This window comes from Microtus oregoni, unplaced genomic scaffold (assembly GCF_018167655.1).
Source record: "Microtus oregoni isolate MIOR12 unplaced genomic scaffold, Mior012 000015F_ref0000493, whole genome shotgun sequence".
NCBI classification, from domain to species: Eukaryota; Metazoa; Chordata; class Mammalia; order Rodentia; family Cricetidae; genus Microtus; species Microtus oregoni.
Window position 1 is genome coordinate 38,643,294 of NW_024543074.1, and position 27,991 is coordinate 38,671,284.

At 46.4% G+C, this 27,991-nt stretch overlaps 1 protein-coding gene and 1 pseudogene across 4 annotated transcripts; one reads left to right on the top strand and one right to left on the bottom strand.

Annotated features, from left to right (window-relative positions):
• Positions 1 to 501: 501 nt before the first annotated feature.
• Positions 502 to 27,030, bottom strand: Nlrp3 (NLR family pyrin domain containing 3). 4 transcript variants are annotated; one of them, XM_041665289.1, is made up of 9 exons: positions 26,748 to 27,030; positions 23,622 to 23,735; positions 20,986 to 22,738; positions 18,739 to 18,909; positions 15,882 to 16,052; positions 12,557 to 12,727; positions 6,835 to 7,005; positions 3,979 to 4,149; positions 502 to 1,173 (listed from the first exon to the last, which is right to left on the bottom strand). In XM_041665289.1, the coding sequence occupies exons 1-9, from the start codon at positions 27,028 to 27,030 to the stop codon at positions 1,074 to 1,076; spliced, it is 3,105 nt and encodes a 1,034-aa protein (XP_041521223.1). In that variant the 3' UTR covers positions 502 to 1,073. The 4 variants fall into 4 exon arrangements, with proteins under 4 accessions (XP_041521223.1, XP_041521227.1, XP_041521226.1 ...); XM_041665293.1 differs by lacking the exon at positions 18,739 to 18,909; XM_041665292.1 differs by lacking the exon at positions 12,557 to 12,727.
• LOC121456141 lies at positions 1,704 to 2,623 on the top strand (annotated as a pseudogene).
• Positions 27,031 to 27,991: the final 961 nt, after the last annotated feature.

Below are 27,991 nucleotides of genomic sequence, written 5' to 3' on the forward strand. Positions count from 1 at the left end.
CACAAAGAATGGGTTTGAGCTCCAGTGTCACGTAAACCTCGTGGTGGCACAAGCCTGCAATACCAGCACTGGCGAGGTGGAGTGAGGACCCGAAGTTCAAGGGGAAAAGTGGGCCATTTTTTAAAGTCAGTTTATCCAAAGAGAGTGTTTAGTGGCATGGTTGCTCTGCCCTTGCATAATCTCCTATACTAACAGTTCACCAACCCCATTTCCATAGCAAAGGTCTGGAGAGTCCACTGGACAATATTAAACAATATTTCCACTCTGGAAAATGCTGTATTGTTTAAAAGTTGTTCCTGCTAGGTGGTGGTGGCACACGCCTTTAATCCCAACACTCAGGAGGCAGAGGCAGGTGGATCTCTGTAAGTTTGAGGCCAGCCTGGAGCAAATTCTAGGACAGACTCCAAAGCGACACAGAGAAACCCTGTCTTGAAAAACAAAAACAAAAAAAGATATTTTAAGTATGTAAAGTGATTTATTTTTAGAAGTTTGGACAAATAACTTAAAAGAATTCTAGGTACATTTTTAAATTAAGAAAGTAGTACATGAATACAATAAATACAAAATGGATTTTTATAAATCTCTGGACTTTTGGGTAGCTAAATAAAAAACATAACTATTAAAAAGTAAAAAAAAATGAGTAGTTACCACAAACTTGCCATTTAGCACACAGCCACCTACTTACATGGTACAGTCAGTTAACAGAAGACCAAGAACAAGGATACGGACAAATGTAAAGAAAACAAGGGGAGAGACGTGGGGGAAGAAAAAAAGAAGAGCATGAGCGGAGGAAAGGACGGAATGTTTCTGTGAGTTCGTTCCATGAGGTCACCAAGAGGGAACACCTTGCCAGCTGAGGACGTGACGGAGCCGCATCCTCTGCCATCTTCGCATTACCAGTGTCTTCACTGGGGAAACATCCTTGGCTCCCACAGGAGCCTTTGCTGCAGACCCTGAGCTAGGAGAGCCCTGGCCGTGGTTCTGATGGTGGAGGCAGGTCTGACAACCCTGAAGAATGGTGTGCACTAGGGCACGGAGCAGGACGGTGGCGCCTGGCAGTCCTGTGCCCACGCCTACCAAGAAGGCTCAAAGACGACAGTCAGCTCCGGCTTCTCTTCCTGAAGCGCTTGTAAGGCACATTTTGTTTCATAATTAAAATACATTTCACCCAACCTATAAAAACAGAAAGAAAGCTTTGGTCAGATTCTCAGAAAACTGGGAATTGGGCCTTTAAAATGTCAGCTCATCTGGTGTGGGGGTGTAGACCTATATAATGTGTGCGCTTGGGAGGCTAAAGCAGGAGGAGTAGCACAGTTCAAGGGTAGCCTGGGCTACCTAGTGAGTTTAAAGCTAAGCCAGCCTGGGCACTTAAGACATCATCGTGTGTGTGTGTGTGTGTGTGTGTGTGTGTGTGTGTGTGTACATGCATGTAATCTCATTTCCTTTAATCCCATCTCCATGCCCTGAAATACTGAGTTTCCTAACCAATGTCGTTTCTGTGCTTTCTAAAGAAAGTCACACTGTTTTGTCTGTTGTCCTCAAACTTCTAGACTCAAGCAATCCTCCTTCCTCAGGCCCCTGACAAGCTGGAGCTACAGAGTTTTGTATGCAGCTTATTGTATATTGACCCTCATTTTCAGATAGACAGGAGGGAGCGTGAATCCCCTTACACCATTTCCCGGGTTCAACAGCTGAAGCAGCTCATGGTCAACCATGCTCGTCTGTTGGCTTCCCACACCTTCCTGACTGGACACCGTGACTCCATGTATTCATAGTTATCTCACTGTGTAATATCTAATGGCCAATGCTTTTTACAAGAAAACTGCAATGTTCTCTCACATCTTACTGTCAATGTTCAGCATATGTTGAACTTTCCTCAACTGTCTCGGAAATATTTTACAATATGTTTATTTAATCGAGACTTCCTACAAATCTACGCATTGCAATTTCTTGATATGCCTCTCAAACAGTCTGCACATATTTTCTTATTCAGGATCTTGTTAGGTAGTGAGGCTGTTCTCAAATTAGACATCCTCCTGCCTCCACTCCCTGAATGCTGGGATTATTGGTATGAGCCACCACAGTCAACTTAAGTACCAAATCCACTTTCTTCATTAAAATTTCCTTGAAAGGAGAACCGTCATAAGCAAGCAGAACCAGGTGTCTTATGTGCTCCCCACTGAACCCGCCTTCCTGTCCCGCCTCAAGGAAGGCCCCACCTTAGAGACCAAGAAAATCCAGCCTCAGCTCTCAGATGATGATGGGGATCACAGGGACAAAGAAGATGAGCAGCCTCAAGTAGTGGTTTTAAAAATGGAGATCTAGCAGCTGAAGAAGTCATGAAAATTAAAGCAGAGATAGAGGCTGCCAAAGCAGATGATCTCCAACTGACGGAACAATCAGGTATCAAAAACCAGGTAAGCGTTCCTCAGTTGAAAAGTGTTCAGGTTTAAACAGCAAGCTCCAGGAAGAAAAGAAGGAAAGGAAGAAAGAAAGAAAGAAAGAAAGAAAGAAAACCAATGAAGATGATGTAAATAAGCAGAATTCAGCTAAAAAGAACTCACAAAAGCAAATAAGAAACGGTAGTCTGCTTTCTGTCGACAGTGAAGATGAACGTGAGTAAGTGTGAACACCGTGGACGTGGTTTCCTTGGAAAACAATGAGGTATTTTTTACAACATTGACTTTCCTGTATCTTAAAGTGACACTTTCCCCTAGTCCTTCAGGTTCATCCCAGAAAGCTTCACAAATACAGAAGAGAAATTCTTGAAATAAAACCCATCCAATGATGCCCCTTTGGCTGGCAATGCTAGACTTTCACTACTGTTAGCATTTGGTTTACCTCCCACTGTGGGTATGTACATATGTAAGTTACACTTTTAAACAAAACTGAGATTGTTGTTTTAAAAAGTTTCCTTGAAAGTTAACCAAGGAGATGGAGCACTCGCCCTGCGTCTTTTCCCACAACGTCAGGTTGAGCTGTGGACTGTGCGTTCGCACACCTTCAGAGTGCGCCTGTGTTGGAGTCCTACCCTGAAATGTGGGGTACGGTCTGCAGGTGGTGACTGAAGTTGGGCAAAAGTTAAGAACAGAGTCCTTGTGACAGGATTAGAACCCTTATCCCAGGAAACCTGTCCTCTTCCCATCTCACCCTCAGTGTGAGCACACGGTGAGCCAGCCCCTCTGCTGGTGTGAGCACACAGTGAGCCAGCCCTCTGCTAGTGTGAGCACACAGTGAGCCAGCCCTCTGCTAGTGTGAGCACACGGTGAGCCAGCCCTCTGCTAGTGTGAGCACACGGTGAGCCAGCCCTCTGCTAGTGTGAGCACACGGTGAGCCAGGCCCTCTGCTAGTGAAGAAGAGCCCTTTTCTGGCAACTAAATAAGCCACACCTCATTTCAGATGTTCTGGCTTCTAGAGCTGCAGTTAAACAGACTCCTGTTGTTTAAGTTACCTGATCGATAGTGTTTTGTTTTACCTGACAAGCTGGCTACATCCCAGAATCCCCTAGGCTGTTTTGAGCCTAGCCCCCAGCTCAGTCATGACAATCCCTCTACTGGATCCCTATCCCCAACTTTGTTCTTCCTGTGGCTTCTGGTCCATTCATACTAAGGATCACAAGCTTCTGGGGGCGTCTAGGACCCCTTGTCATGTGGCTTTGGCTGTCGATGAATACATCTTTTCTTGGTCCTTGTTCATTCTGCTCTAGGCCCTCCATATTTTAAACCACTTGGGATTCAATTGGGTATGAAAAAACTTCCCATCCTTAAAGAAAAGCAAATCTCAATGAAAAGCAGCCACACTGAACAATATTTATTTTCAAGAGATTATTGGTTTTCAGGATAAAGCCTTTCACACTCAATTGAATCTTGGCTAGTCTAAATACCTGGCTGCTGTTGAATGTAACTTTCCCCACATTGCTCTGTTTTTTAAGATCTCCAACAACTGGCCCAGATCTCTCTAAGCCCCCTGGGCACTCACTGTAGGCTCTGCAGGAGGCAGCCCTGCTGCTTCAGAACCTCGCAGAGCATCACCACGGCCAGGTCGCCCAGATCGTTGTTGCCCAGGTCCAGCTTCCGGAGGCTCCGGTTGTGGGTCAGCATTTTGGAGAGATTCCAGCAGCAGTGTGAGGTGAGACTGCAGTTGTCCAACCTTCGAGAAACGAGGGCGGTGTAAAGAAAATATCCTCAGCCCCCCATCCCGCCCCGCGGTCTCCAAGGTCTTAGCCGGCATTATTTCCCACGCCCAAAAAGCCCAGGCATGAGCAGCTTGAAGCAGCTTTATACAGTACTGATGTTTCTGTCCCCCTTCAGATGGAAGTTTCTTTTCCCAATGTACTGGATTGCACAGACCAAAATAGTAACAGAAATATGTTAGCTGACTTTTTTAAGCACTGTTTCCCCTAGATTTCCACAAAATACCAATGCCATATCATATGAATTTGCCTCTGTTTTTGAGGCCTGGGGTTGGCAGAAACTCAACTATTGAGCTTCACACCATCTGGAAATGTCCCAGGTCTGCCTAAAGAACCGACACCCAGGAAGACTCCTCGCTCCTCAGACTCAGTTTTTTTTTTTATTGAAAGAAAAAAAAAAGAAACTCCCGCCTCCTCCCAGCCTCCCATTTCCCTCCCCCTCCTCCCACTCTTCTCCTCCTCCCCCCACTCCTCTCTCCCTCCCTCTCCAGTCCGAAGAGCTGTCAGGGTTCCCTGCCCTGTGGAAAGTCCAAGGTCCTCCCCCCTCCATCCAGGTCTAGGAAGGTGAACATCCATACTGGCTAGGCTCCCACAAAGCCAGAACATAAAGTAGGATCAAAACCCAGTGCCACTGTCTTTGGCTTCTCATCAGCCCTCATTATCCGCCATGTTCAAAGAGTCCGGTTTTATCCCATGCTTTTTCAGTCACAGTCCAACTGGCCTTGGTGAGCTCCCAATAGATCAGCCCCACTGTCTCAGTGGGTGGGTGCACCCCTCGTGGTCCTGACTTCCTTGCTCATGTTCTCCCTCCTTCTGCTCCTCATTGGGACCTTGGGAGCTCAGTCCGATGCTCCAGTGTGGGTCTCTGTCTCTATCTCCATCCATCGCCAGATGAAGGTTCTATGGTGATATGCAAGATATTCATCAATATGGCTATAGGATAGGGTAATTTCAGGTTCCCTATCCTCAGCTGCCCAAGGAACTAACTGGGGACATCACCCTGGGCACCTGGGAGCCCCTCTAGGTTCAAGTCTCTTGCCAACCCTAAGATGGCTCCCTTAATTAAGTTATGTGATTCCCTGCTCCTCTATCCAACCTTCCTTTCTTCCAATCATCCCATTTCCCCAAGTTCCCCCCATTCTCCCCTTCTTACTTTTCTCTCCCCATCTCCCCTTACCCCTGTCCCACCCCACCCCCAAGTCCCCAATTTTTTGCCCGGCAATCTTGTCTACTTCCCATACCCAGGATAACAACTATATGTTTTTCTTTGGATTCACCTTCTTATTTAGCTTCTTTAGGATCCCAGATTATAGACTCAATGACCATTATTTGTGGCTAGAAACCAATTATGAGTGAGTACATCCCATGTTCCTCTTTTTGGGTCTGGGATACCTCACTCAGGATAGTGTTTTCTATTTCCATCCATTTGCATGCAAAATTCGAGAAGTCATTGTTTTTTACCGCTGAGTAGTACTCTAATGTGTACATATTCCACACTTTCTTCATCCATTCTTCCATTGAAGGACATCTAGGTTGTTTCCAGGTTCTGGCTATAACAAATAATGCTGCTATGAACATAGTTGAACAAATGCTTTTGTCGTATGATAGGGTATCTCTTGGGTATATTCCCAAGAGTGGTATTGCTGGGTCCAGGGGTAGGTTGATCCCGAATTTCCTGAGAAACCGCCACACTGCTTTCCAGAGTGGTTGCACAAGTTTGCATTCCCACCAGCAATGGATGAGTGTACCCCTTCCTCCACAACCTCTCCAGCAAAGGCTATCATTGGTGTTTTTGATTTTAGCCATTCTGACAGGTGTAAGATGATATCTCAAAGTTGTTTTGATTTGCATTTCCCTGATTGCTAAAGAGGTAGAGCATGATCTTAAGTGTCTTTTGGCCATTTGAACTTCTTCTGTTGAGAATTCTCTGTTCAGTTCCGTGCCCCATTTTTTAATTGGGTTAATTAGCATTTTAAAGTCTAGTTTCTTGAGTTCTTTATATATTTTGGAGATCAGACCTTTGTCTGTTGCAGGGTTGGTGACGATCTTCTCCCAGTCAGTAGGTTGCCTTTTTGTCTTAGTGAGAGTGTCCTTTGCTTTACAGAAGCTTCTCAGTTTCAGAAGGTCCCATTTATTCAATGTTTCCCTTAATGTCTGTGCTGCTGGGGTTATACATAGGAAGCTATCTCCTGTGCCCATTTGTTGTAGTGTACTTCCCACTTTCTCTTCTGTCAGGTTCAGTGTGTTCGGACTGATATTGAGGTCTTTAATCCATTTGGACTTGAGTTTTGTGCATGGTGATAGATATGGGTCTATTTTCATTCTTCTACAGGTTGACATCCAGTTGTGCCAGCACCATTTGTTGAAGATGCTTTCTTTCTTCCATTGTATGCTTTTAGCTTCTTTATCAAAAATGAGGTGTTCATAGATTTGTGGGTTAAAATCCGGGTCTTCAATATGATTCCATTGGTCGACTTCTCTGTTTTTATGCCAATACCACACTGTTTTCATTACTGTAGCTCTGTAATATTTGCCTCCTGGTTGCTCTCCAGTCTCCCTCCCACCACATATTCCCATCACCTCAGGCAGCCTATGGACTCCCACCACATATTCCCATCACCTCAGGCAGCCCCTGGACTCACTCCAGCATCTGTAGCTTGCAGTCGGGGTGCAGAAGTCCCTCACAGAGGAGCTTGAGCCCCGTGTCTCCAAGAGTGTTGTTTCGTAGGTAGAGGTGCGTGAGGCTCCGGCTGGCTTCGAGAACAGAGGTCAGCGCTGAACAACAAACGGAAGTGAGGCCAGAATTCACCAACCTATAGGAAAACCAGAGGAAAGAGAGTTCTCAGTGCCCAGGCTCTCTCAGACATGGCACGCTGCTTTGAGCTGCATCCTCCGACTTAAAGGTCAGAAGCCAGCATCTTGGATACAATCTGAAGCGTGAATCCACATCTCTGGATCCCACAAGAGGGGAACAAGGGCCTCAGCATACGCTGTGCTTGAATGAGCACAAGAGAAAGAGAGAAAAGCAAATGATCGGACTGATGGATGCACCCACACTTCTCACACAGATTCCCTCTGGCAGCAGACACTCCTCTGGGCCGCCTCATCTGAAAGAACACCCCACATTCCCCTAACTACAATCCTTTGACACTGCAGACAGCCATCTTGACTCTGATGTCACTCAGGCAAGATAACAATGCAGCCGCCACAAGTACCACACACCTGTCACAGATTGGAAATCAGCGGTCATGAGGTTGTGTCTCCCTGAAAGTTAAGGACAGATGTGCGGTAGGGGCAGAGTCAGGCTCAGTGGGGATTCTGGGGACTTGCTGTAACTTACAGTGATGGGGCAAAAGAGGGGGCAGGGACCTTGTGGGCCAGGTAAGGTGGGGTGATTTCACCACATCCGCCGTCTGTCACACCTCCCATCCATCTGCCTGTCCCTTAGCACAAAACCACTGATCTGTATTACTACCGATGGAAAGAGATCATTACATTTTTATTACATTTTGTGAGAGACAGAGACAGAGAGCATGCACCTCAGAGGACGGCTCTGCGAGTCCCAGGAATGAAGCTCAGGTTATCAGGCTTGATGGAAGGAGCCTTTACCTCTCAGACCTCACAACAGTCCAAGAATTTTTGATTTACTCTTCTTGGGTCAAGTTGAGCACTGTCTACAGCCAAGCGCTGTGCTTTAAATATGTGTCCCCGTTCCTCCCCACCCCCTCCCCCGCCAGACTCACATGCTTGAATACTGGGTCACCAGTTGGTGGTGCTGTTTAGACATGTTTTTGGTGGGACCATCCGGAGGTGTGGCTTGGCTGGAGGAAATAGGTCACTAGAAGGCGGGCCTTATAACTCTGGCCAGTTCAGGTCCATGCTCTCTGCTTGGCCTGATCCACCAGATCCACCCAGAGAAGAACAGCCTCCTACTGTTATGGAGTCACCTGAATCCATGCCTAGCACGGATGAGGCCCTGGGTTCCTTTCCTGGCACCACGGAAAAGAGGACAGTGCCCTAGCCAGGTGATTAGAATGTTGGTAACCACTGAGGCTGAGGCATGAGTATGCATGGCAAAATGTTTTGAAAATCAAACAACCACATACTGTCAGCCCACCCGCTGGCAATATCTCAGTTCCAGCCAATCCCCATGAGGGTTTACATACTAACTGTTAACTTGACATGATCTAGAATCACTTTTAAGACAAATCTTTGGGCCTATCTGTGAGGAATTGTCTAGATTAGGTTAGCTGAGGTAAGAAACCCTACCTTAAATGAATATAGGTGGTACCATTCCATGGGCTGGGGTCCCAGACTGAATTAAAAGGAAAAAGTCAAGGGAGTAGCAACCTTTGTCTCTCTCTGCGTCCTGTTTGTGGCTTCGACATGACCAGCCTCTTCACACTCCTGCCAATGTGTCTCCCGGTGTCTCCTGCACTCCCCCACGTCTGCCCATGAGCTGTACCCTCACACTGGGAACCAAAATAAACCCTAGATAGCTTTGTGCTGTGTCCTGAACACAGGTTGCTACCTGCTGCGTTCAGTTAATTCCATATGGTTTTCCTATTTATCAGCAATCTGCCCTATTTCACAAAACGGTCTCGTGATGACAACTGAAGAAGTTCTAACATGGTTGAGTATTTATTATGTAGGATAATGGTATCAAATATGATTGTTTTATTCCATTATTACAAACTCAAGATAGTAGTATTAATTTTATTTCCTTTTTTTGTTTTCTTTTGAGACAGAATCTCCCATAACCCAGGATGGTCTCTAACTTGTTGTATAGTCTAGGGTGACTTTGAACTTCTGATCCTCTGCAGTGCTGGGATTACAAGCATGCACCACCACACCCTATTTAAGACATGCTAATGATCAGACCCAGGGCTTTGTATGCCAGGAAAACACTGTCAACTAAGCTACAACCCTAACCTCCATATCTCTACGTTTAAGTAATAAAAGTAGAGAGCAGAATAATTATTTGAGGTCTGGTGAGATGAATCAGCAGAAAAAGGCTCTTGGCTGCCAAACTTGATGGTCTGAGCTTGATCCCAGTGACCCACGTGATGAAAGAAAGAGAATGAAGCCCTATGAGTCATCATCTGACTTCTACATGCACGCAATGGCACGCACGCCCACGGATACATGTAGGCACTCTATACAGGATATGTAAAAAAAAATAATTGCAATCATTATTAACCAGAATAATTACGTGAAAAATAATGAAAGCTTCCTATTTGTCCATGGGAAGAAAAGGATCAACCAAGCTTCCATGAGGAAGAGATTATGAATGACAAAGAAAAGTAGAAGAACAGGCCAGGCCTTGGAATAGAAAACTAATTCAATACAGCTCAGAATGAGGGGAAGGTAGAATGAAAACTGGTCCTCCCCTCCAAAAAAGAAAGGAAGAAAGGAAGAAAGGAGGGAGGGAGGGAGGGAGGGAGGGAGGGAGGGAGGGAGGAAGGAAGGAAGGAAGGAAGGAAGGAGACAAGGAAAGAATTGAAAGTTGTTGGGAAATAGTTTAAGGTATGTTATTTTTGTTTATGTTGCATTTGTTTAACTCTGTGAAGCTGTGATACTTTGCCCATCTAGAACACCTGATGGTCCTAATAAAGATCTCAATTGCCAGGCTGGATGGTTCAGAGGTTAAGAGCACAGCCTGTTCTTCCAGGTTTGCAGAGACAGAGACACTTTTCACTTTCACCTTCACAAACCTGGATAACTCCTTACGTTAAACTAAGTATGATACTTTTGTAGCAAAACTCAGAAGTGGCATCTGGGTGTGAGATCTATTTGGGAAGACATCTGTCTATGGGTGGTTATTGACACTTGGGGCTACATAAGACATCTTAGAGAGTGTAGAAACAAACAACAGGAAATCAGTGGGGAAAGCTGCAGATCACAGGGGGAGAAGCCAGTGCCGAATTTACAAAAGAGGAACCCATCACCTCAACGTGAAAGGCAGCACTCACAGGGCAAGGATGAGCTGCAGGGATGAGCCAAGCTAAGAGTTGGGAAGGACCGGCAGAAGTGGGACAGGATCCTGAGGCCAACACTACCACATCCCGGTCTGTGGCCAATGGATTACCCCTTCCCTAGCGCTGTGCGTGGAAACAAGATCACATCCACCATCAGGACCCGTAACAGAGCTCCAGCGACCTTAGGAAACTCAGGGGCCAGATCCCATCCGTTCATTCAGAAGCCACGCTGTAGCAGTATAGGAAGGCAATCTGGTAATGTCTGAGGCTGGGCTAATAGAGCATGCTCAGGGAAGTATCAGAGTTTACAATTAATATTGGTGGTTAATTATGGATAATTGATTTCAGGTGTTTTGGATTTTGGATTTTTTTTTAAGACATAGATCTGTGTAGCCCAAGTTAGTTTCAAACTCACTATGTAACTGAGGATGACCTCGAACTTCTGATCATCCTGCCTTTCCCTCCCAAGTGCTAGGATTACAGGAATGTGAACAAAACCCAGTTTACTCTGTACTAGGGATGGAACTCAAGGCATGATGCATGCTAAGCAAGAATTCTACCAATTGAGCCACATGTCCAGACTCATCTTGTTATACCTTTTTTTTTTCAAAGGCAGGATCTCATATATAGCTCTGACTGTCCTGGAAGTTACTAAGTAGACCAGGCTGGCTTCAAACTCATGGAAAACTACCTGTCTCTGCCCTCCAAGTGCTGGGATTAAAGGCCTGTACCAGTATGCTCAGCTTGCTTTACTGTGTCCTAAATATTTATCTAGCTGCCATTTCTATCAATCATGTGAATGAAGACATATTCAGTTTGTTTGTTTTATTTATAGATATTGACAGAAAGGACATTTTAGTCTTTCCCAGCTGAGTTAGCAGAGACGGGGGTAAGGTTAGGAGCAGATGCTGAAACCTCGCAGAGTACAATTGTGAACATAACCAGACCGAGGTACTCGCAAAGGGGTGGGCTGGGGAATCGCACAAGGGTGTCTGGTTCTAGCCAGCACCCACAGGCGGAGATCTGGAGCTCCTGAGCCCCATTTTCACCTCTTTGTGAAATACAGGCATTGGTGAGCACTTAGCTCCATTTCCAGAGGGCAATGAGCTGATTCTCACGAGGATCGTGAAAGAGTAGCCAATGGCCATTAGCTGGCGGTCTGTGCTTTTACTCGCTGCAGAATTCCAACCTCAAAAACCTGATGTGAGGCCAGCAAAATGGCTCTGCTGGGGAAGGTACCCGCCGCCAAGCTGAACAACCTAGTTCCGTCCCTGGGAGGCATGTCCAGGTGGAAGAGAAGAACTGACCCTGTAGAGTTGTCCTTTGACCTCCACACATGTGCTGGGGTGCACATTAAATAAGCAAATGAGTAAATCCATAAATGAATATATTGAGTTTTTGAAAGACATATAGACTACCAAACATAAGGAAATCACACTGAAAACAGAACACCCCACCCCCAAACGTAAAAGTCTCACTGGGTCTTCGGGTCTGGATGCCAAGAGAAACATCCCCAATCCAGCTGTTTCCTGGGAGAGCTTGGCTAGACTGGTGCTGATGCTGAGCTGTGCCACCGCTGAGGATCTAGAGACATCTGTGCCACATTAGTATGATGCTATCTTTGGGGACTAGAGACTGGGGCTGCTGCTCCAGTGCAGAACCTGAGAAGCTGCGGTTGGGGGATGAGAGCTCAGGGCAGAGAACTTGCTTTACAGAACTCATTTACGTCCTTGAAAGCGCTCACACAGTAAAGGGGTTACTGCCCTCGTACAGGTCTCAGAAGCAAGTTTCGTGCTCAATGGGAGAAATAGAGCTGCACAACCACTAAGAAGCTCTGACTATACTGCCATGAGCCAGTAAGTAGGACTCACCTCGTCAGTAGTAATGCCACTGTTCCCCGGTGTCTTTGGGTAACTTTTTCTAAGACACCTACAGGTGCCAACATCTGTGGGTGTTCATGTCCCTCATGTAAAAAGGCAGAGTATTTGCCTAACACCTCTGTGCATCCTCCCATGGACTGTAAATTATCTCCAGATTACTTACGATACCTCTCATGGCATACATGTTACACCATAAGTAGTATGCTGTATTGTTCAGAGAATAATGACAAAGAGAAAGGTTCATATACATCAAATGCAGACATAATTTTTCCTACTATTTTTAGCCCACAGCTGGTTAAACCTGTGGCTCCTTGAATCTGCAGTGCAGAATCCCTGCTGTGTGCTGCATGAATCTGATGCGTCAAACCACGTCTGATGCTCATGCTGCGGCCCCCACTTCATCTCCAGCTGATGAACCTTTCCTAGAGTGGCCCCATCCATGTTTTCCAAATAAACCATCTCTGAAGAGAATTGGATTTTCCACAGAGAGACGAAGACTTACTTACCCCAGCTTCTGCAAGTTACATTGAGGGTGCTTGATTTTTTCACACAAAACTTGAACTCCTGAATCTCCCAAGGCGTTTTCTCCGATGTATAGTCTGGTCAGAGAACAGTGGGAGCTCAGAACCAACGCGAGATCCTCACAGCACGCAGATGTGAGACAGCAGCTGACCAACCTTGCATGCAGAGGGTACAGGGTCAGTGCCATCTCTCATGCCTCTGTACCATGTGCCAGGAGACTGCACCTCCTGCTGCTCCCTCCACTGAAATCTGCACCTCAGCTCCACAGAGCTCTCTCTCATCCCTTCCCCGTTTGGTGAGACAACAGCTACTAGACCCATTCCTGCACTAGAACATCTTTCCTGTTCCCTTCACTGGCTTTTATTGAAATAAAATGTACATATGGGCACCAGGGAGATGGTGCAGCGAGTAAAGGCATTTGCTACCGAGTCTGAAGACCCGAGTTCTGGAACCCACATAAAGGAGACAGCTGACTCCAAAAAGTTGTCTTCTGACCTTCATACATGTGCCATGGCATGCACATGTGTGTGTGCATGTACATACACACACAGAGAGAAAGAGAAATAATATAAAGACAGGCTTTTAATGTATACATGATAAATTATATCATCAAAACCACTTTTAGGGCAGAATTTTCTTGAGGCCCGGTAGCAGAGGCCTGCAAACTCGGCTACTCAGAAGGCTGAGGTAACAGTCTTAAGCTAAAGCCCACACCCCCCGAGAAATTAGCAAGATCTTGCCTCACGATGAAAAAGAAAAGTTGTTATGATGTAGCATGAAACTGGACCTTGGAGGGTTTGAGGAGTGCCGTGGAGGGTGAGAGACAAACGCCAGGCAGATGGGAATAGAAAAGAGGGGAGGGGAAAGACCAGCCTCTGGGGACAGGAGTAGCAGAAGAGGAGAGAGAGCTCTTTGTTGGTTGTTTTCTATTACCTTTGATCCTTCTGCCACCACATCTGGTTTAATTCAGTGCTGGGAATCAAACCTGGGGCCTCACGTATGCTAGACCAGCACTCTACCAGCTGAGTTGCCTCCTCCACCCTCTAGTGCTTTCTTACCTCTTTAGAAACTGAGAACTCAAGAACAATGGCAATGGGTTTTTGATCCTACTGCATGTACTGGCTTTGGGGGAGCCTAGGCAGTTTGGATGCTCACCTTACTAGACCTGGATGGAGGTGGGTGGTCCTTGAACTTCCCACAGGTCAGGGAACCCTGATTGCTCTTTGAGCTGATGAGGGAGAGGGACTTGATCGGGGGAGAGGGAGGGAAATGGGAGGCGGTGGCAGGGAGGAGGCAGAAATCTTTAATAAATAAATAAAACAATAAAATTTTAAAAAAAATAAATAAATAAGAAGAATTCAGGTCTCCTAGAAACATTCAGTAAAGCAGCGCACAATAAAGGAAGCACCTCCATTGCGCCAGCACCATGTTCTTCCTGCTCAATGAGAGGACTGAGGGTCGATTATGAGCTCTCAAAACTCTTCTCCCCAAGTCCAAATGGACTAAAGACCTCAATATCAGTCCGAACACAATGAACCTGATAGAAGAGAAAGTGGGAAGTACTCTACAACACATGGGCACAGGAGACCACTTCCTACGTATAACCCCAGCAGCACAGACATTAAGGGCCTCATTGAATAAATGGGACCTCCTAAGACTGAGAAGCTTCTGTAAAGCAAAGGACACTGTCACTAAGACAAAAAGGCAACCCACTGACTGGGAGAAGACCTTCACCAACCCCGCAACTGACAAAGGTCTGATCTCCAAAATATATAAAGAACTCAAGAAACTAGACCGCAAAAGGCTAATCAACCCAATTATAAAATGGGGCACTGAGCTGAACAGAGAATTCTCAACAGAAGAAGTTCAAATGGCCAAAAGACACTTAAGGTCATGCTCAACTTCCTTAGCGATCAGGGAAATGCAAATCAAGACAACTTTGAGATATCATCTTACACCTGTCAGAATGGCTAAAATCAAAAACACCAATGATAGCCTTTGCTGGAGAGGTTGTGGAGGAAGGGGTACCCTCATCCATTGCTGGTAGGAATGCAAACTTGTGCAACCACTCTGGAAAGCAGTGTGGCGGTTTCTCAGGAAATTCGGGATCAACCTACCCCTGGACCCAGCAATACCACTCTTGGGAATATAACCAAGAGAGGCCCTATCATACAACAAAAGTATATGCTCAACTATGTTCATAGCAGCATTGTTTGTAATAGCCAGAACCTGGAAACAACCTAGATGCCCTTCAATGGAAGAATGGATGAAGAAAGTATGAAATATATACATATTAGAGTACTACTCAGCGGTAAAAAAAACAAGGACTTCTTGAATTTTGCATACAAATGTATAGAAATAGAAAACACTATCCTGAGTGAGGTAAGCCAGACCCAAAAAGAGGAACATGGGATGTACTCACTTATAATTGGTTTCTAACCATAAATAAAGGACATTGCGCCTATAATTCGCGATCCTAGAGAAACTAAATAAGAAGGTGAACCCAAAGAAAAACATATAGGCACCCTCCTGAATATTAACCTTCATCAGGCGATGAAAGGAGACAGAGACAGAGACCCACATTGGAGCACCGGACTGAAATCTCAAGGTCCAAATCAGGAGTAGAAGGAGAGGGAGCACGAGCAAGGAACTCAGGACCGCGAGGGGTGCACCCACACACTGAGACAATGGGGATGTTCTATCGGGAATTCACCAAGGCCAGCTGGCCTGGGTCTGAAAAAGCATGGGATAAAACCGGACTTGCTGAACATAGCGGACAATGAGGACTACTGAGAACTCAAGAACAATGGCAATGGGTTTTTGATCCTACTGCACGTACTGGCTTTGGGGTAGCCTAGGCAGTTTGGATGCTCACCTTACTAGACCTGGATGGAGGTGGGTGGTCCTTGGACTTCCCACAGGGCTAGGAACCCTGATTGCTCTTTGAGCTGATGAGGGAGAGGGACTTGATCGGGGGAGGGGGAGGGAAATGGGAGGCGGTGGCAGGGAGGAGGCAGAAATCCTTAATAAATAAATAAACTAAAAAAAAAACTCTTCTCCCATGATGCCCTGCAGGGGTCTTATTTTCTCAGACATACTTTGTTTGATTATGTATACACACATACACACCAGTGTTATATTTCCACACGTAGCTTTCCCCACAGCCACCACTGGCTGCCTAAATGACCAGAAAAAGAGCAGAAGGGACCACAGGAAGTCCTCCTAGCCACTGAGAATATTCTAGTCCATCAGCGAGTTCCTGAAAGGGACCTCAATGACAGAGCTTCCTGGGTGATGGGCCGCACTCACCAGAGCTTCTGCAGGCTGCAGAACAGGTGCTTCAGTCCCACACACAGAAGCCGGACTCCAAAGTCCCCCAAGGCGTTGTCACTCAGATCCAGCTCCTTCAGCTTCTGGCTGTGGCTCAGCACAGACGAGATGTCGAAACAGCACTGGTGGGAAAGTCCACAGCGCCCCAACCTTCATGGCAAGCACAGAATCAGACACCAGAGTGTGACCCCGTCAGAATCTGGATCCTACATGTGCCCCAGACCCACAGGGTCAAACTATGGGGAGGTGGCGAAACTTCTGGGAAGCTGAGCCTTGGAGCCTCGAGGAGGACTTGTGGTCACTGCGGGGGGTGGGGTGAGGGGTGGGAGGGGGTGACCTTAAAGGGGAATTGAGGTACTGTGTTCTGTGGGAGTGTGTGTGTCTCTCTCTCCCATCTGTCTCTCTGTTTCTCCCCCTCTCTATCTCTTTCTCCTGCCCTCCTCAGTCGTCATGATGTGCACAGGCTCCTCTACCATAGAACACCACCATGATATTCCGTCTCAGACTCAAACAACAGGCTCAGCCGCCCAGGGACTAAAAGCCTGAACCTAAAGAGCCTTTCCTCCTTCTGAGTTGGGCTATCTCAGGTGCTCATCAAATGGAGGGAGAGCTGATGCACAGCCTCCCTCACCGCTCTTGCCTTCCAGTCTGGATTTGGTTTCCACACGAGGCAGAAGCAAACGTGTTCCGGAGTAACCGGAGAGTTCCTGAGCGACACACAGGACGTGTGAAGAAGTGAACTGCTGCTCACCTGGCCATAGCCCACGGCTACTGTGTTCATCCACTTTTAGGTTTTTAAATGTAAGAGTGAGGAGCCTGGAGCTCTTGTCCTCAAGAATTTCTAACAGGCATTACTGGGCATGCATCACTGGGCAAGCATCACTGGGCATGCATCGCTGGGTTTCTCATCTACACAAAAAGTCTTTGCAAGCCTCATACTTCCACCGATTTTGCTTGACAATTTAATCCCAGCGCTCTCTCCACACTGAAGAGCAATTTAGAAAGCCCAGCTGACAGGCGTTCTCATAAAGTTCCTAGCCTGTTGGGTGGGGCAGGGTCACCAATGTCACAAGCAGGAAGACACAGCTAGCAAGGGTGGGGGAAGAGCAGCCAGAGTCTCTCTGTGCTGGCCTGGTCGTTCACATTTTCCCATTCTACGTGGCACTGACTCCCAGTCTCCCATAGATATTCTCCTTAGTGAACAGATCTCCATGAGCCACAAAGAAGAACTACTGGGAATGTCAGCAAAGCTGAAGCAAAGCCCAGGACCAGTGCCTGTGTGAGCATCCGTCTGTCTGTCAGTGCCCCACACAGCTTGGAACAGCACTGATTACAATCGGTGATTCATTTTGTGCAGTTCTCTAGTGGTGGTTTGTCTCCACGAAGCCACGTTTGCCTCCAGGAGGCCACATTTGCCTCCAGGAGGTCACATTTGTCCCCAGGAGGCCATGTTTGCCTCCAGGAGGTCACATGTCAGAAGCTTGATCCTCAGTGTGGTGATGTGAGATGTGCTGACACCTTTAAGAGGTGAGACTAAGTACAAAATAATGACATCACCTCCAACACTGCCTCAAAAGGAATTAATGGAGTCTCCTTAGGAATTCAGCTGACTCCCCACATTGGGGCCAGTGAAGTAACTTAGTGAGTAAATGTTCCTGTCACCCAAACCTAGGGACCTGAGCTCTGTCCCTGGAACCAGTTTCCGTAGTTGCCCTCAGACTTCTGCATGCATGTTGTGACATGTGCAGGCCCACATTCACACACACAGACACACACACACACAGACAGACACACACACAGATATAGACAACATACCCAACACACACGCACATATTTTAAAGAAAAGAAAAATAGAAAAGTTTAAATTGTATTATTTTTTGATTTATTTTTTTCTTGTTCCATATATTTAGAGTTAATTACTTAAATAAAATAGATCATAGAATGGGGTATAAGAAACTCACATCCCACAGCACTCTAGTATGTTCTGATACTGCCAGCCGCTAGCATCTGTAATGGAACTTCCCAGCTCTCACCCAGAAGCCTGGTCCCAGAAAGAATGGAAGACGCAGGCTTGGCTTGGCCACCAAGAAATAGTTTTTTTCAGCTCTTCTTCATCTTCTCCACCTAAAACTCTCCAGACTTTCCTCCCGTCATTCAGCCTGCCCGTTCATAATAGAGTCAACTCTGTTCCTCCAAGCTTAATGTGTCAAAGTCCTATTCCAGAAGTCCACAGAGTGCAGCCATATTTGGAAATAGGCAACTTCAAATGTGTAGTTAAACTGACTCTACAGTGTTGGCCCTAGTCCAGTGGGGCCGGAATCAGATACAAGAAATGTCTGTAAGAAGTGAGAGCCCAGACAGGCAGCAGGAAGATATGCAAAGACTCAAGGAGGAAATGGTCATCTACAAGCCAGGAAGTGAGACTCGGAACCAACCAGTAGATGTGTGGTTTTGAACTTTAGCGTCCAAACCTGAGGTAAAAAATGTTAAAGCTGCCGGACCGTGGTGGCACACGCCTTTAATCCCAGTACTCGGGAGGCAGAGGCAGGCGGATCTCTGTGAGTTCGAGACCAGCCTGGTCTACAAGAGCTAGTTCCAGGACAGGCTCCAAAACCACAGAGAAACCCTGTCTCGAAAAACCAAAAAAAAAAAAAAAAAAAAGTTAAAGCCTTCAGAACTTGGCCCTTGGTCATTTTTTTACATTAGCATGGAAACAACTGACCAGACCATCAAAGATCTTTCTCTAGTGTCTCCTCCCATTCATTTCTCCCCCCTCTCGCACACACACACACACAAGCACATGCACACGCACACACGCACACACCCGGGGACTCACCACAGTCTCTGAATGTTACAGCCTGGATGCTGGAGTGCCTCGCACAGCACCCTCATGCCCGGATCCCCCAGAGTATTGTCGCTGAGGTCCAGTTCAGTGAGGTTCTCGTTGGTGCTTAGACTTGAGAAGAGGCCTCGGCAGAAGCCAGACGTGAGATAGCAGTTCACCAGTCTAAGACAGCACGGAAAAAGGACAGAAAAGAAAATCGGTTTCTAATGATAACAAACTAGAGCTCAGGACAGAGCTCCTGGCACCTATTCATAGAAAAGTCTTCTAGACGGCAACCACCAGCCATAAACCCACTGCTGATTCAGAGGGAAGCAGGCGGGAGAGCCTTGGGTAGAGAGGCTCCTTTTGAGATTCGAAGAAGTAAGCTTTTAGGCTTACTGCAAACATCCTCAGCCACCTCCTTTCCACCTTAGACTGCTGTTGTGCCCCTGGCCAGGACATGCAGCCGAGTGGCCCAAGGAGCACTTTTGACCCAGGCTGCCCAATGCATTGGGAGTGTTGTCGACAATCCTGAGGCCATGCTGCAACCACAGAAGAAAAGTCCGAATCTTAAGAGCAACACCCATCTACATTAGTAGTTTTTAGTTTTACAGTCATTTCCAGGGATTCACGTTAGAATACCCCGTAGTCTTATGAAAATGCAGAGCCTGAGGAACAGGAATGAAGTTTACCAGCATATCTGAGATCCTAGATTTGGCTCCTCATGCTACATAACAGCAGAGCATACTTGTCAATACCTGTAACCCTACTACTCAGAAAATAGTAGAAAATTGAAAACTCAAGGTCATTCTCAGTTACACAATGAGTCCAAAACTAGCTTGGGCTACATGAAGCCCTAGCTTTGAAAGGAAAAAAAAAAAAGGCAGAACTTCTTTGTTTACGCACAGGACAGGCTTTGTGACTCCAAAACTCTGATGCGGACATCCACATGGCTAGTTGTAATGATGTTTTATTTGTGTTTTAATAAATAAAACTCGCCTGAAGATCAGAAGGCAGAGTTAAACCACTGGAGGTCAGGGAGTGGCACAGACCCTTAATCCCAGGACTCAAGGCCACCCTGAGCTACACAAGATTAAATCTGTCTAAAAGAGAAACAGAGCTCACACAAAGGTGATCCCAGCACTAAGAAGGTGGAGACGGGAGTGATAGGCTGGGTGGAGAGAAATATAAAATGGGAGGAGACAGTTGCAGTCTTGAGGTTTGATGGAGACAGCTGTAGTCTACAGTCATGTTAAGGACCCAATTGCCTCTTTGTTTGTCTGAGCTTTGGTACAGGTAAAAACTCTCCAGTGGCTTGGCTGCTTTGCTTTTCTGATCTTCAGCTTGAACCCCAATATCTGTCTCTGGCTTTTTAGTGTTCATGCTACAGCTAGTCCTCTTGGAAGGTTCTGTAACAAACAAAGAAGGCCTCTGCCCAGCAAGTAAAATGGCTGTTACCCAAAGTAAAGGATCCCCACTTCTCATCAGGGGCTTTAGCCAGAGTCCCTGCCTTCCTCATAGGTGTATGGTTCTAGTCTGGCCTCTTAACCTTTCTTCAGTACAGTTAGGGCCCTAAGGAGAAAGTCTGTCTTCTTCTATCTCCTCTCTCTTTCCCTCTCCCACTGGTGTCGTCTGAATGTTCACTTTGCCCTTCAAAAACTCATATTGGTACCCTAGTCTCAGAAAGATGGGATCAGGAGGTAAGGTCCTTGGAGGATGGTTCAGTCACTGGGTTAAACCTCATATACAATAACGGTATCTTGTGAAAGAGATAACCAAGGAGTGGCTTCCCTCCATCCAATAGGTAAGAATAGTATGTGGCGTGCTCCCTCTTTAGCCTTCCCATCCTCCACAACTATAAGAAATAAACCTTTATCTTCAAAAATAACCTAGTTTCAAGCATCTGATACAGCAGCATGGATTAAAGTAAGACAGTGAGCCAGAGGATACAAGCAATGGGGGGTTTATGAACATTTCCACACACTGTCACAGTCCACCTGAGTCCACCTGACACCTTGTGCCGAAGTGGTGTGCTCCCCAGATGCTTATTTCTTAGTCTATTGGGTTTTGTCCTCAATCCCATTTATCCGCCTAGCACAAATCACTCTCTACCAATAAAAGAGTGGTAGTCACATTGTCACGAAGCTTGGCAATTATATTTGGAAAAGCAGAAAGAGAGGAGAGGAAGTAAGGACCAAGGAAAGTGACCACGAGGCATAAGACACAGGCTACCATCTGCTTGAGGTCAAATTTCCTTACCTGGAAGAGCAGGCAGCTTGGGGCTCTGGGAAAACACAATGGACCTGGTCCGTGTGCTCACTTCCTCCTTTCTCTTCTTCTTCCTTAGGTGAGTTGTGGAGAAACCCCAGGGAAAGCGTTTTCACCCGACTACAGTTCTTGATACAGAAGGAAGAAACCACATGGTCCATTCTGGTAGAGAGATTGATCTCAATTTTGGGGAAGTGGTCCATGGCTCTCTGCACAAAGTCTTCCTCCTGCATCTCATACAAGCAGTAGAACAGTTCCAGCTGGCTAGGCTGCCTCTGCAGCTTCTTGGCCTTGGCTTTCACTTCAATCCATTTCAGCAGTTCCAGTCTGACTTGCTGAGAGATCTTGCAACTTAATTTCTTCTCCAAGTAGGAGCTTCTCTCCTGGTTTACAAGGCCAAAGAGGAAACGGACAACAAAAATCAGATAGCCTTTTTCAAACTTGCCGTAATTCTCTAGGAGAACCTTCACGTCTCGGTTCAGAAGATCTGAACAGCCTGCTGGTCCCTTCCTCATAGCCACCCCCTCTTCCTCCTCTTCCAGCAAATAGTACATAGCAGCAAAGAACTCCTGGAAGGTCATGTGGCTGAAACTAAAGACTCTCTCACAGTCCACTTCCTTCTGGAACACGTTCATTCTCAGGAAAGCAGAGACGTCCGTCATCTGCAGGCCGTGTTTCCTCAGATCACACTCCTCAAATAGGATTTTCTGGTTCCAGATTCCATCTGCAGCCAGTGAGCAGAGCCCCTGTAGGTGGGAAGAGAAGAGGTGCTCCTCCGTGTCCCCTCGGGATTGCAGCAGGCTGGAAAGGAAGAAGACATAGACGGCGGTAGTGGTCTTGGAGGTCTGGGCCAGGCTCTTCCCAGCCTCCATCTGCTGCTTCAGCCCCGTGCACACGATCCAGCAGACCAGGGGGATGAAGCACATGGTAAAGAGGATCTCATTCTCTTGGATCAGCCTGAAGGCTTCCCTGGCCTGCAGCTCATCTGAGAAATACTTAAAGAAATACTCCTTCCTTTTGGCCTCAGAGAAACCCAGGATCTCAACATGGCGAGGGTGGTCCAGCAGATGCTGAAGCTTCTCCAAGGCTACGGGCCTCGTTGTAATGAGCAGAGAGGCCTTGGGCAGCAGTTTCTTTCGGATGAGGCTGCTCAGCAGAATGTCTCCCCTCACAGCCTTCTGCCAGTCTGTGCAGACCTCTCCAATGTGCTCATCAAAGGCCCCTTGCAGCTCATCAAAGCCATCCATGAGGAAGAGGATCCTGGAAGGCTTGTGCAGGATCTTACCCAGTGGTGGGTTTGGGTCAGGACAGCAGCTGACAATCAGGTCTCCCAGACTCCTTGGTGTCCTGAGGCTCACCTCTCGACAGTGGATAAAGAATACATAATCAAATTTGTCTTTGAAGAGCTTCCTGGATGCCCAGTCTAACATAATCTTCCTGGCTAGTATCGTTTTCCCAATGCCTGCTGCTCCCTGGAACACCACTGTGTGCACAGGCTCTGTGTGTTCATCCTCGGGCTCAAACAACAACTCCAGCTTAATGGAACTTATGGGTCTGTCCCACGTTTTGGTCCTGCCGATGGTCAGTAATTCATACTCCCTCTCTTGCTTGCTCGGATGCTCCTTGACCAGTTGTAGCTGAGTGTAGCGGTTGTTGAGGTCCACACTCTCACCCAGACGTGCATTCCTGTCTTTGATACAGTAGAACCTGCTTCTCACATGTTGTCTGTATATCTTACAGTAATCTGCAGCAGAGACAGCAAGGTTGACTCGGAAAAGCCCCCACACATCTCTTCCCCAACAATAAGCTATGAGTGGACCTATGCTCTTACAGGAAGAACACTGAGAATAGTGAGGAGCCAATAGCAACAACAACAACATGCATAGAATGCTGAGTGTCGACTAGAGATAATGTGCTCACCAAACATTCATATGTATATAGCAAGGTTATACTCACTGATGCAATAGTGGCATAATTGCCATGACAGTAACCAACCATTCTATGATTGGATTTGAGGTCTAGTCCCAAGGTAGGGATTCATGTCAGGCTCTGAAAGTCCAGTCAAAAGCCGGTGGCTAGGGAGCCATAGGCCCTAGCAGCAACGTGTTCTCCAGGTATCTCATTATATCTATTACTGTTTTCCCAAAAGCGTCAAGGCAACATAAAATGCAGATTAATATTAAAACATGTCCATGTGCAAAAAAAAAAAAAAAAAAAAAAAAACAAGTGCCTGTACTCTAAAGGAAGTAACGGCTGGGTTGGGTTAGGGAAATAGGAGGTATAATTCTCTCACTGCTCAAGTGTATCAGGTCCCTGAAACTCTGTCACCAATTACTTCCCACTCATGATAGAGCAGAAAGCCAGTACCACAGGCACAGCCTCCAGCCAGAAAATCTGTTATTTCAGCCTTATACCTTTAACTAAAGCCTATATCTGCCTGTAGTAAACCTTTTCCCTGGGACTTTAAGAAGCCATGCATCTACTTCTTCAGCTGAAGGTGGTCCTGTAACAGGCCTTGTTCCCTGAGGAGGAAACTTGGAGAGTGGCCAAGCTTCCCTGCTTTCCAGTCCCTTGGCCTCCTCTTCCAGGTCTCAAAACAAAGTTGGAAGCAGCAGCCCCATGCCTACCTTTCTTTTTCTTACAAATCGAGATCTGGGAAAGATATCCCAGCAAACCCATCCACTCCTCTTCAAGGCTGTCTTCCTGGCATATCACGGTGAGATTAGAAGCATACGAATCACCTAAACACAAAAGGAAAAAACACAAAGTACATCAAAAAGTCCTAACACAGAGGGTAGAATTGAGCCTAGTCTATGGGGTAGTATGGGGTGGGTCAAATGCCCTTCTGAATTAAACATAGCTTAGCCAAGTATGACAGCCCATACCTCTAAGCTCAACACTTGGGAGATAGAAGCAGGAGGACCAGAACTTCAGGAGTTATCACCAGCTGGTAGTGAGTTCAAGGCCAGCCTAGGCTGCATGAGATCATGTCTCAAAGAGGAAAAGCAAAGGAAAGAAAGAAAAAGAGGAGGAGAGGGGAGTAAACATGGCTCAGGTGGCAGGCCATAGTTATTTCATCAGAACCCCAGTATGCATGATTCTGCTTGCCTCACTTTGAAAGAGTAGCTGTCAACCATCAAACACTGTGTTCCCGAACACAGAATGTCTTTTCCAGGCCCAGACGTCCATAGAGTCCATATGAGAACAAACAGGGTTCCTTTGCCATCATCTGTCCTTGGCTTTCCCTAGTACCCTGACTTGGAGGCTATGTGCATAATCCTCAGTGTTCTCCTGACAGCCCCACCCTTCCCTGACCTCAGCTGCATGTATGTAATCCATTTGGGTCATATCCTGTGCTGCCGTGTCTAGATTCTTAGGTCCTCAGAAATGACTATTGTCAGTCTGTATAATGAAGAAGTTCAGAGCACTGGTTGACTAAATTCACATTGAAAACTTTAAAATTCTAAGAAGGACTCTACTCGAAGCAATTCTTACTCTGTGCTGAAGCTTAGGCATCACTATCCATAGAAAACCCTAAGGAGATTCCAATATGTACCTACAGCCAAGAACTACGTGTCCAAATAGTCTGAACTTTCTTCCTAGGGGAAATTTAGGAGTGCTGTAACAAAAGCCCCCTCCCAGAAAACATATCCAGTAGATTAAGAACACAGACAGGAACATAAGTGTAGGATATACCCACTCCTATGGATATAAAATTATTCTGTAAGATGATGCCAGGGTTGTAGCTCAGTTGGCAGAGTGCCTTCTTAATATGGACCAACTCTATCTATACCACATAAGCCAGGCAAGGTGTTAGTACACACCTGTAACCCTGGTACCCAGGAGGACCAGGAGTTCAAGGTAATCTTTGGCTACTCAGAGAGTTGTAGGCAAGCCTGGGCTATGTGAGACCCTTTCTAAAGAAGGAAGATCAGGAGAGACGGAAGGAAGGAGAAGACAACACCACTAGCAATGAGATCACAAAAGAAAAATCTAAACCTTGAGCAGATTAAGCCCTCAATAATTATATTCTCATTTAAGGTCTCACTTTAATCCAAACGAGAACTTCAAATACTGGTGGCAGTTTTTACACTTAAAATCCCGATATGAAAGCCAACACCACGTGGCTATACTTTTATAGTCCTGCCTGGCTTTTTACTCTGGATATGCCTGGCTCTGAGTGGGGAGCCCTGGGTAATTAGATCCTCTCCCTGACTTATGCCGTTCATTTGAAAGCATGAATAGTACTAGTAATTTCTTTATGGGGTTAGTGAAAGAGCGAAATCTATTACAACTGCCCAGTATGGGGGTTCTGAAGAGGTGGTTCAGTGGTTAAGAGCACTGGCTGCTCTTCTAGAGGATCTGGATTCAGTTTCCAGCACCCACATGGTGACTCAAACTGTCCTTTGTCACACAGCTCCGTCTCTCTCTCTCTCCTATATCACACAGCTCCGTCTCTCCTATATCACACAGCTCTGTCTCTCCTATATCACACAGCTCTCTCTCTCTCCTACATCACACAGCTCCGTCTCTCTCTCCTATATCACACAGCTCCGTCTCTCTCTCCTATATCACACAGCTCCGTCTCTCTCTCCTATATCACACAGCTCCGTCTCTCTCTCCTATATCACACAGCTCCATCTCTCCTATATCACACAGCTCCGTCTCTCCTATATCACACAGCTCTCTCTCTCCTATATCACACAGCTCCGCTCTCCTATATCACACAGCTTCATCTCTCCTATATCACACAGCTCCATCTCTCTCTCCTATATCACAATTGCCTTGCTATGCACCTCCTCGTCTCCACTGACTCAGTGGTGTAAGATGGAACCCAGGGCCCTGAGCATGCTAGGCAGGCGCTCTACTGCTGAGCTACCCCACCCCTTCCAACTCAGCATCCTCTGCCTATGACTTTCTGGTTACTCTGAATCCTTTCTGCTGTTTCACTTGTTTAGAGCGAACAAGCATCTGCCAGGAGCTGATTGGAAAACCAGAGGTGGGCCTCAGCAGGAAACAGACTCAGAGAGCAGGGTACTAGTCACAGCAGGCTACAAGTAGAGTTTTTACAGAATTAGAAAAAGCTGCTTCCTCCCTCTCTCTCATACCCCACCAGGAGAAGAGGAAAAACGGTGATAATAAATTAACATTTTAAAGATGCCAACTTCTTTGTAGCGAAGGACATAATCTCCCAGCACTTAGAAGGCAGAGGAAAGAGGATTTTGAATTTGGGGACAGCCTGGAGTACATAGCAAGTTCGAGGCCAATCTGGGATATGTGAGACTCTAATTCAAAACCAAAGAAAGGAAGACATTGAGTAAACATTGGCAATTGAAGAGACCGCAAAGTGTAGTATATACACGAATATTTGTCATTAATCTTTTTAAAGAAGGAAATTCTGAGATACATAAAGTCATTATGCTAAGTGAAATAAGTCAGTCACAAGAGACAAACACTTCGTGATTCTGCCTGCATGAGGAATCCATAGTGGTAAAGTTCACAGGAACAGAAAACAGGATGGTGGTTGCTAGGAGACAGGGTGAGGTAATGGAGAGGCATCACCTAGTGAGGGAGGAGTGTCAGTTGTGCAAGAGGGAAAGTGCTCTGGAAGTTGGTTGCACAATAATGTGAGCTTTCTTATTACTAAGCCTTAAAATTACTAAATTACCAAGACTTAAAATTACTAAAATTCTATATTTTAGGTTACATGTACTTTACTGTGAGGGAAAAAAAAAATCTTCTTGTTTACTCACTCCAGTCTGGCTGGTCCTTCTTAGCTTTTTCCCAGAGGTCTCTCCTGTTGATAGCTGCAAAGATCCACACAGCCATGGCCCAGGCCTTTTCTTCCCCATTGAAGTCAATCATGAGTGTGGCTAGATCCAAATGGTCGGCCTTCTCCATCTGGCCCCTGGGGAGTGGGATGCAGCCACTCTCAGGCGGGTAATCTTCTAGGTGCATTTTGAATTTCCTGAGGTCCACATCTTCGAGGTCCTCTAGATACTGGGCCAGCTTGCAGCGGACACTTGTCATCTTCATCAGCAGCCCTTCTGAAGGTCTTTGCGCTCAGGGCCACACTGGAACGCAGGAACGAAAACCCCATGTGGGTAAGAAGAATCTTACTAAAAGTCTCCACTTCTAGAAAATTAGATGCTAATATTGAAACATCACGGGGTACCCCATAGGTTGGTAAAAGTTTTAAAGTTTCTCAACTCAGAAAACTCAAAGAGTGGGAAAAAAAACAATCACTCGACTCTATGAATCACCATGTCTGGCTTTGAAAAGTAAACCAAACACTCACCAGAAAGTTCTCTTAGCTTGATCCAGGAATGTGTCCTGAGCCATGGAAGAAAAGCTCCCCTGCAGAGATCAAAATAAATAAGCCATCAGCCAGGTGGTGGTGACGCACGCCTTTTAATCCTAGCACTCAGGAGGCAGAGGCAGGAGGATCTCTGTGAGTTCGAGCCCAGCCTGGTCTACAAGGGCTAGTTCCAGGACAGGCTCCAAAGCTACAGAGAAACCCTGTCTTAATAAACAAACAAATAAGCCATCAATAAATCAAGCATAGTATGCAGAAAACAAACGTACATGAGAGCATAGGACTGTGGTCCCGTGGTGACAAGGCTGGGACCTGGACACTCTTCACTATTACTCAATTTCAGCTTCCTCATTTAGTCACCGAGGAAGCAAAAGAGATTTGCTTTCTGATTTCTTTTAATGGAAGGTTCTGGTCTCTTGTTCCTTTTTTTCATCTGAGGGAAAGGAACAAAGGAAGGAGAAAACCAGGAGAAAAGATGCTACAGTCATGACAAAGCAAAAGAGGGGGAAGACTCCCAGCACAGAGGGGCAGGACTCCCAGCACAGAGGATGAAGACTCCCAGCACAGAGGGGGAGGACTCCCAGCACAGAGGAGAGGATGCCCCACGCAGAGGGGGAGAACGCCCCATGCAGAGGGGGAGAACGCCCCACGCAGAGGGGGAGGACTCCCAGCATACAGGGG

What these genes read in the sequence shown, in the direction of transcription:
- Nlrp3 (XM_041665289.1), bottom strand. Translation starts at nt 27,030, where the DNA reads ATGAAGATGACAAGTGTCCGCTGCAAGCTGGCCCAGTATCTAGAGGAC. An exon ending in GAAGGACCAGCCAGACTGGA is followed by an intron (nt 23,736 to 26,747) that starts GTGAGTAAACAA and finishes TTTTGTGTTTAG; the next exon opens with GTGATTCGTATGCTTCTAAT. An exon ending in GATTTGTAAGAAAAAGAAAG is followed by an intron (nt 22,739 to 23,621) that starts GTAGGCATGGGG and finishes TCTCTGCTGCAG; the next exon opens with ATTACTGTAAGATATACAGA.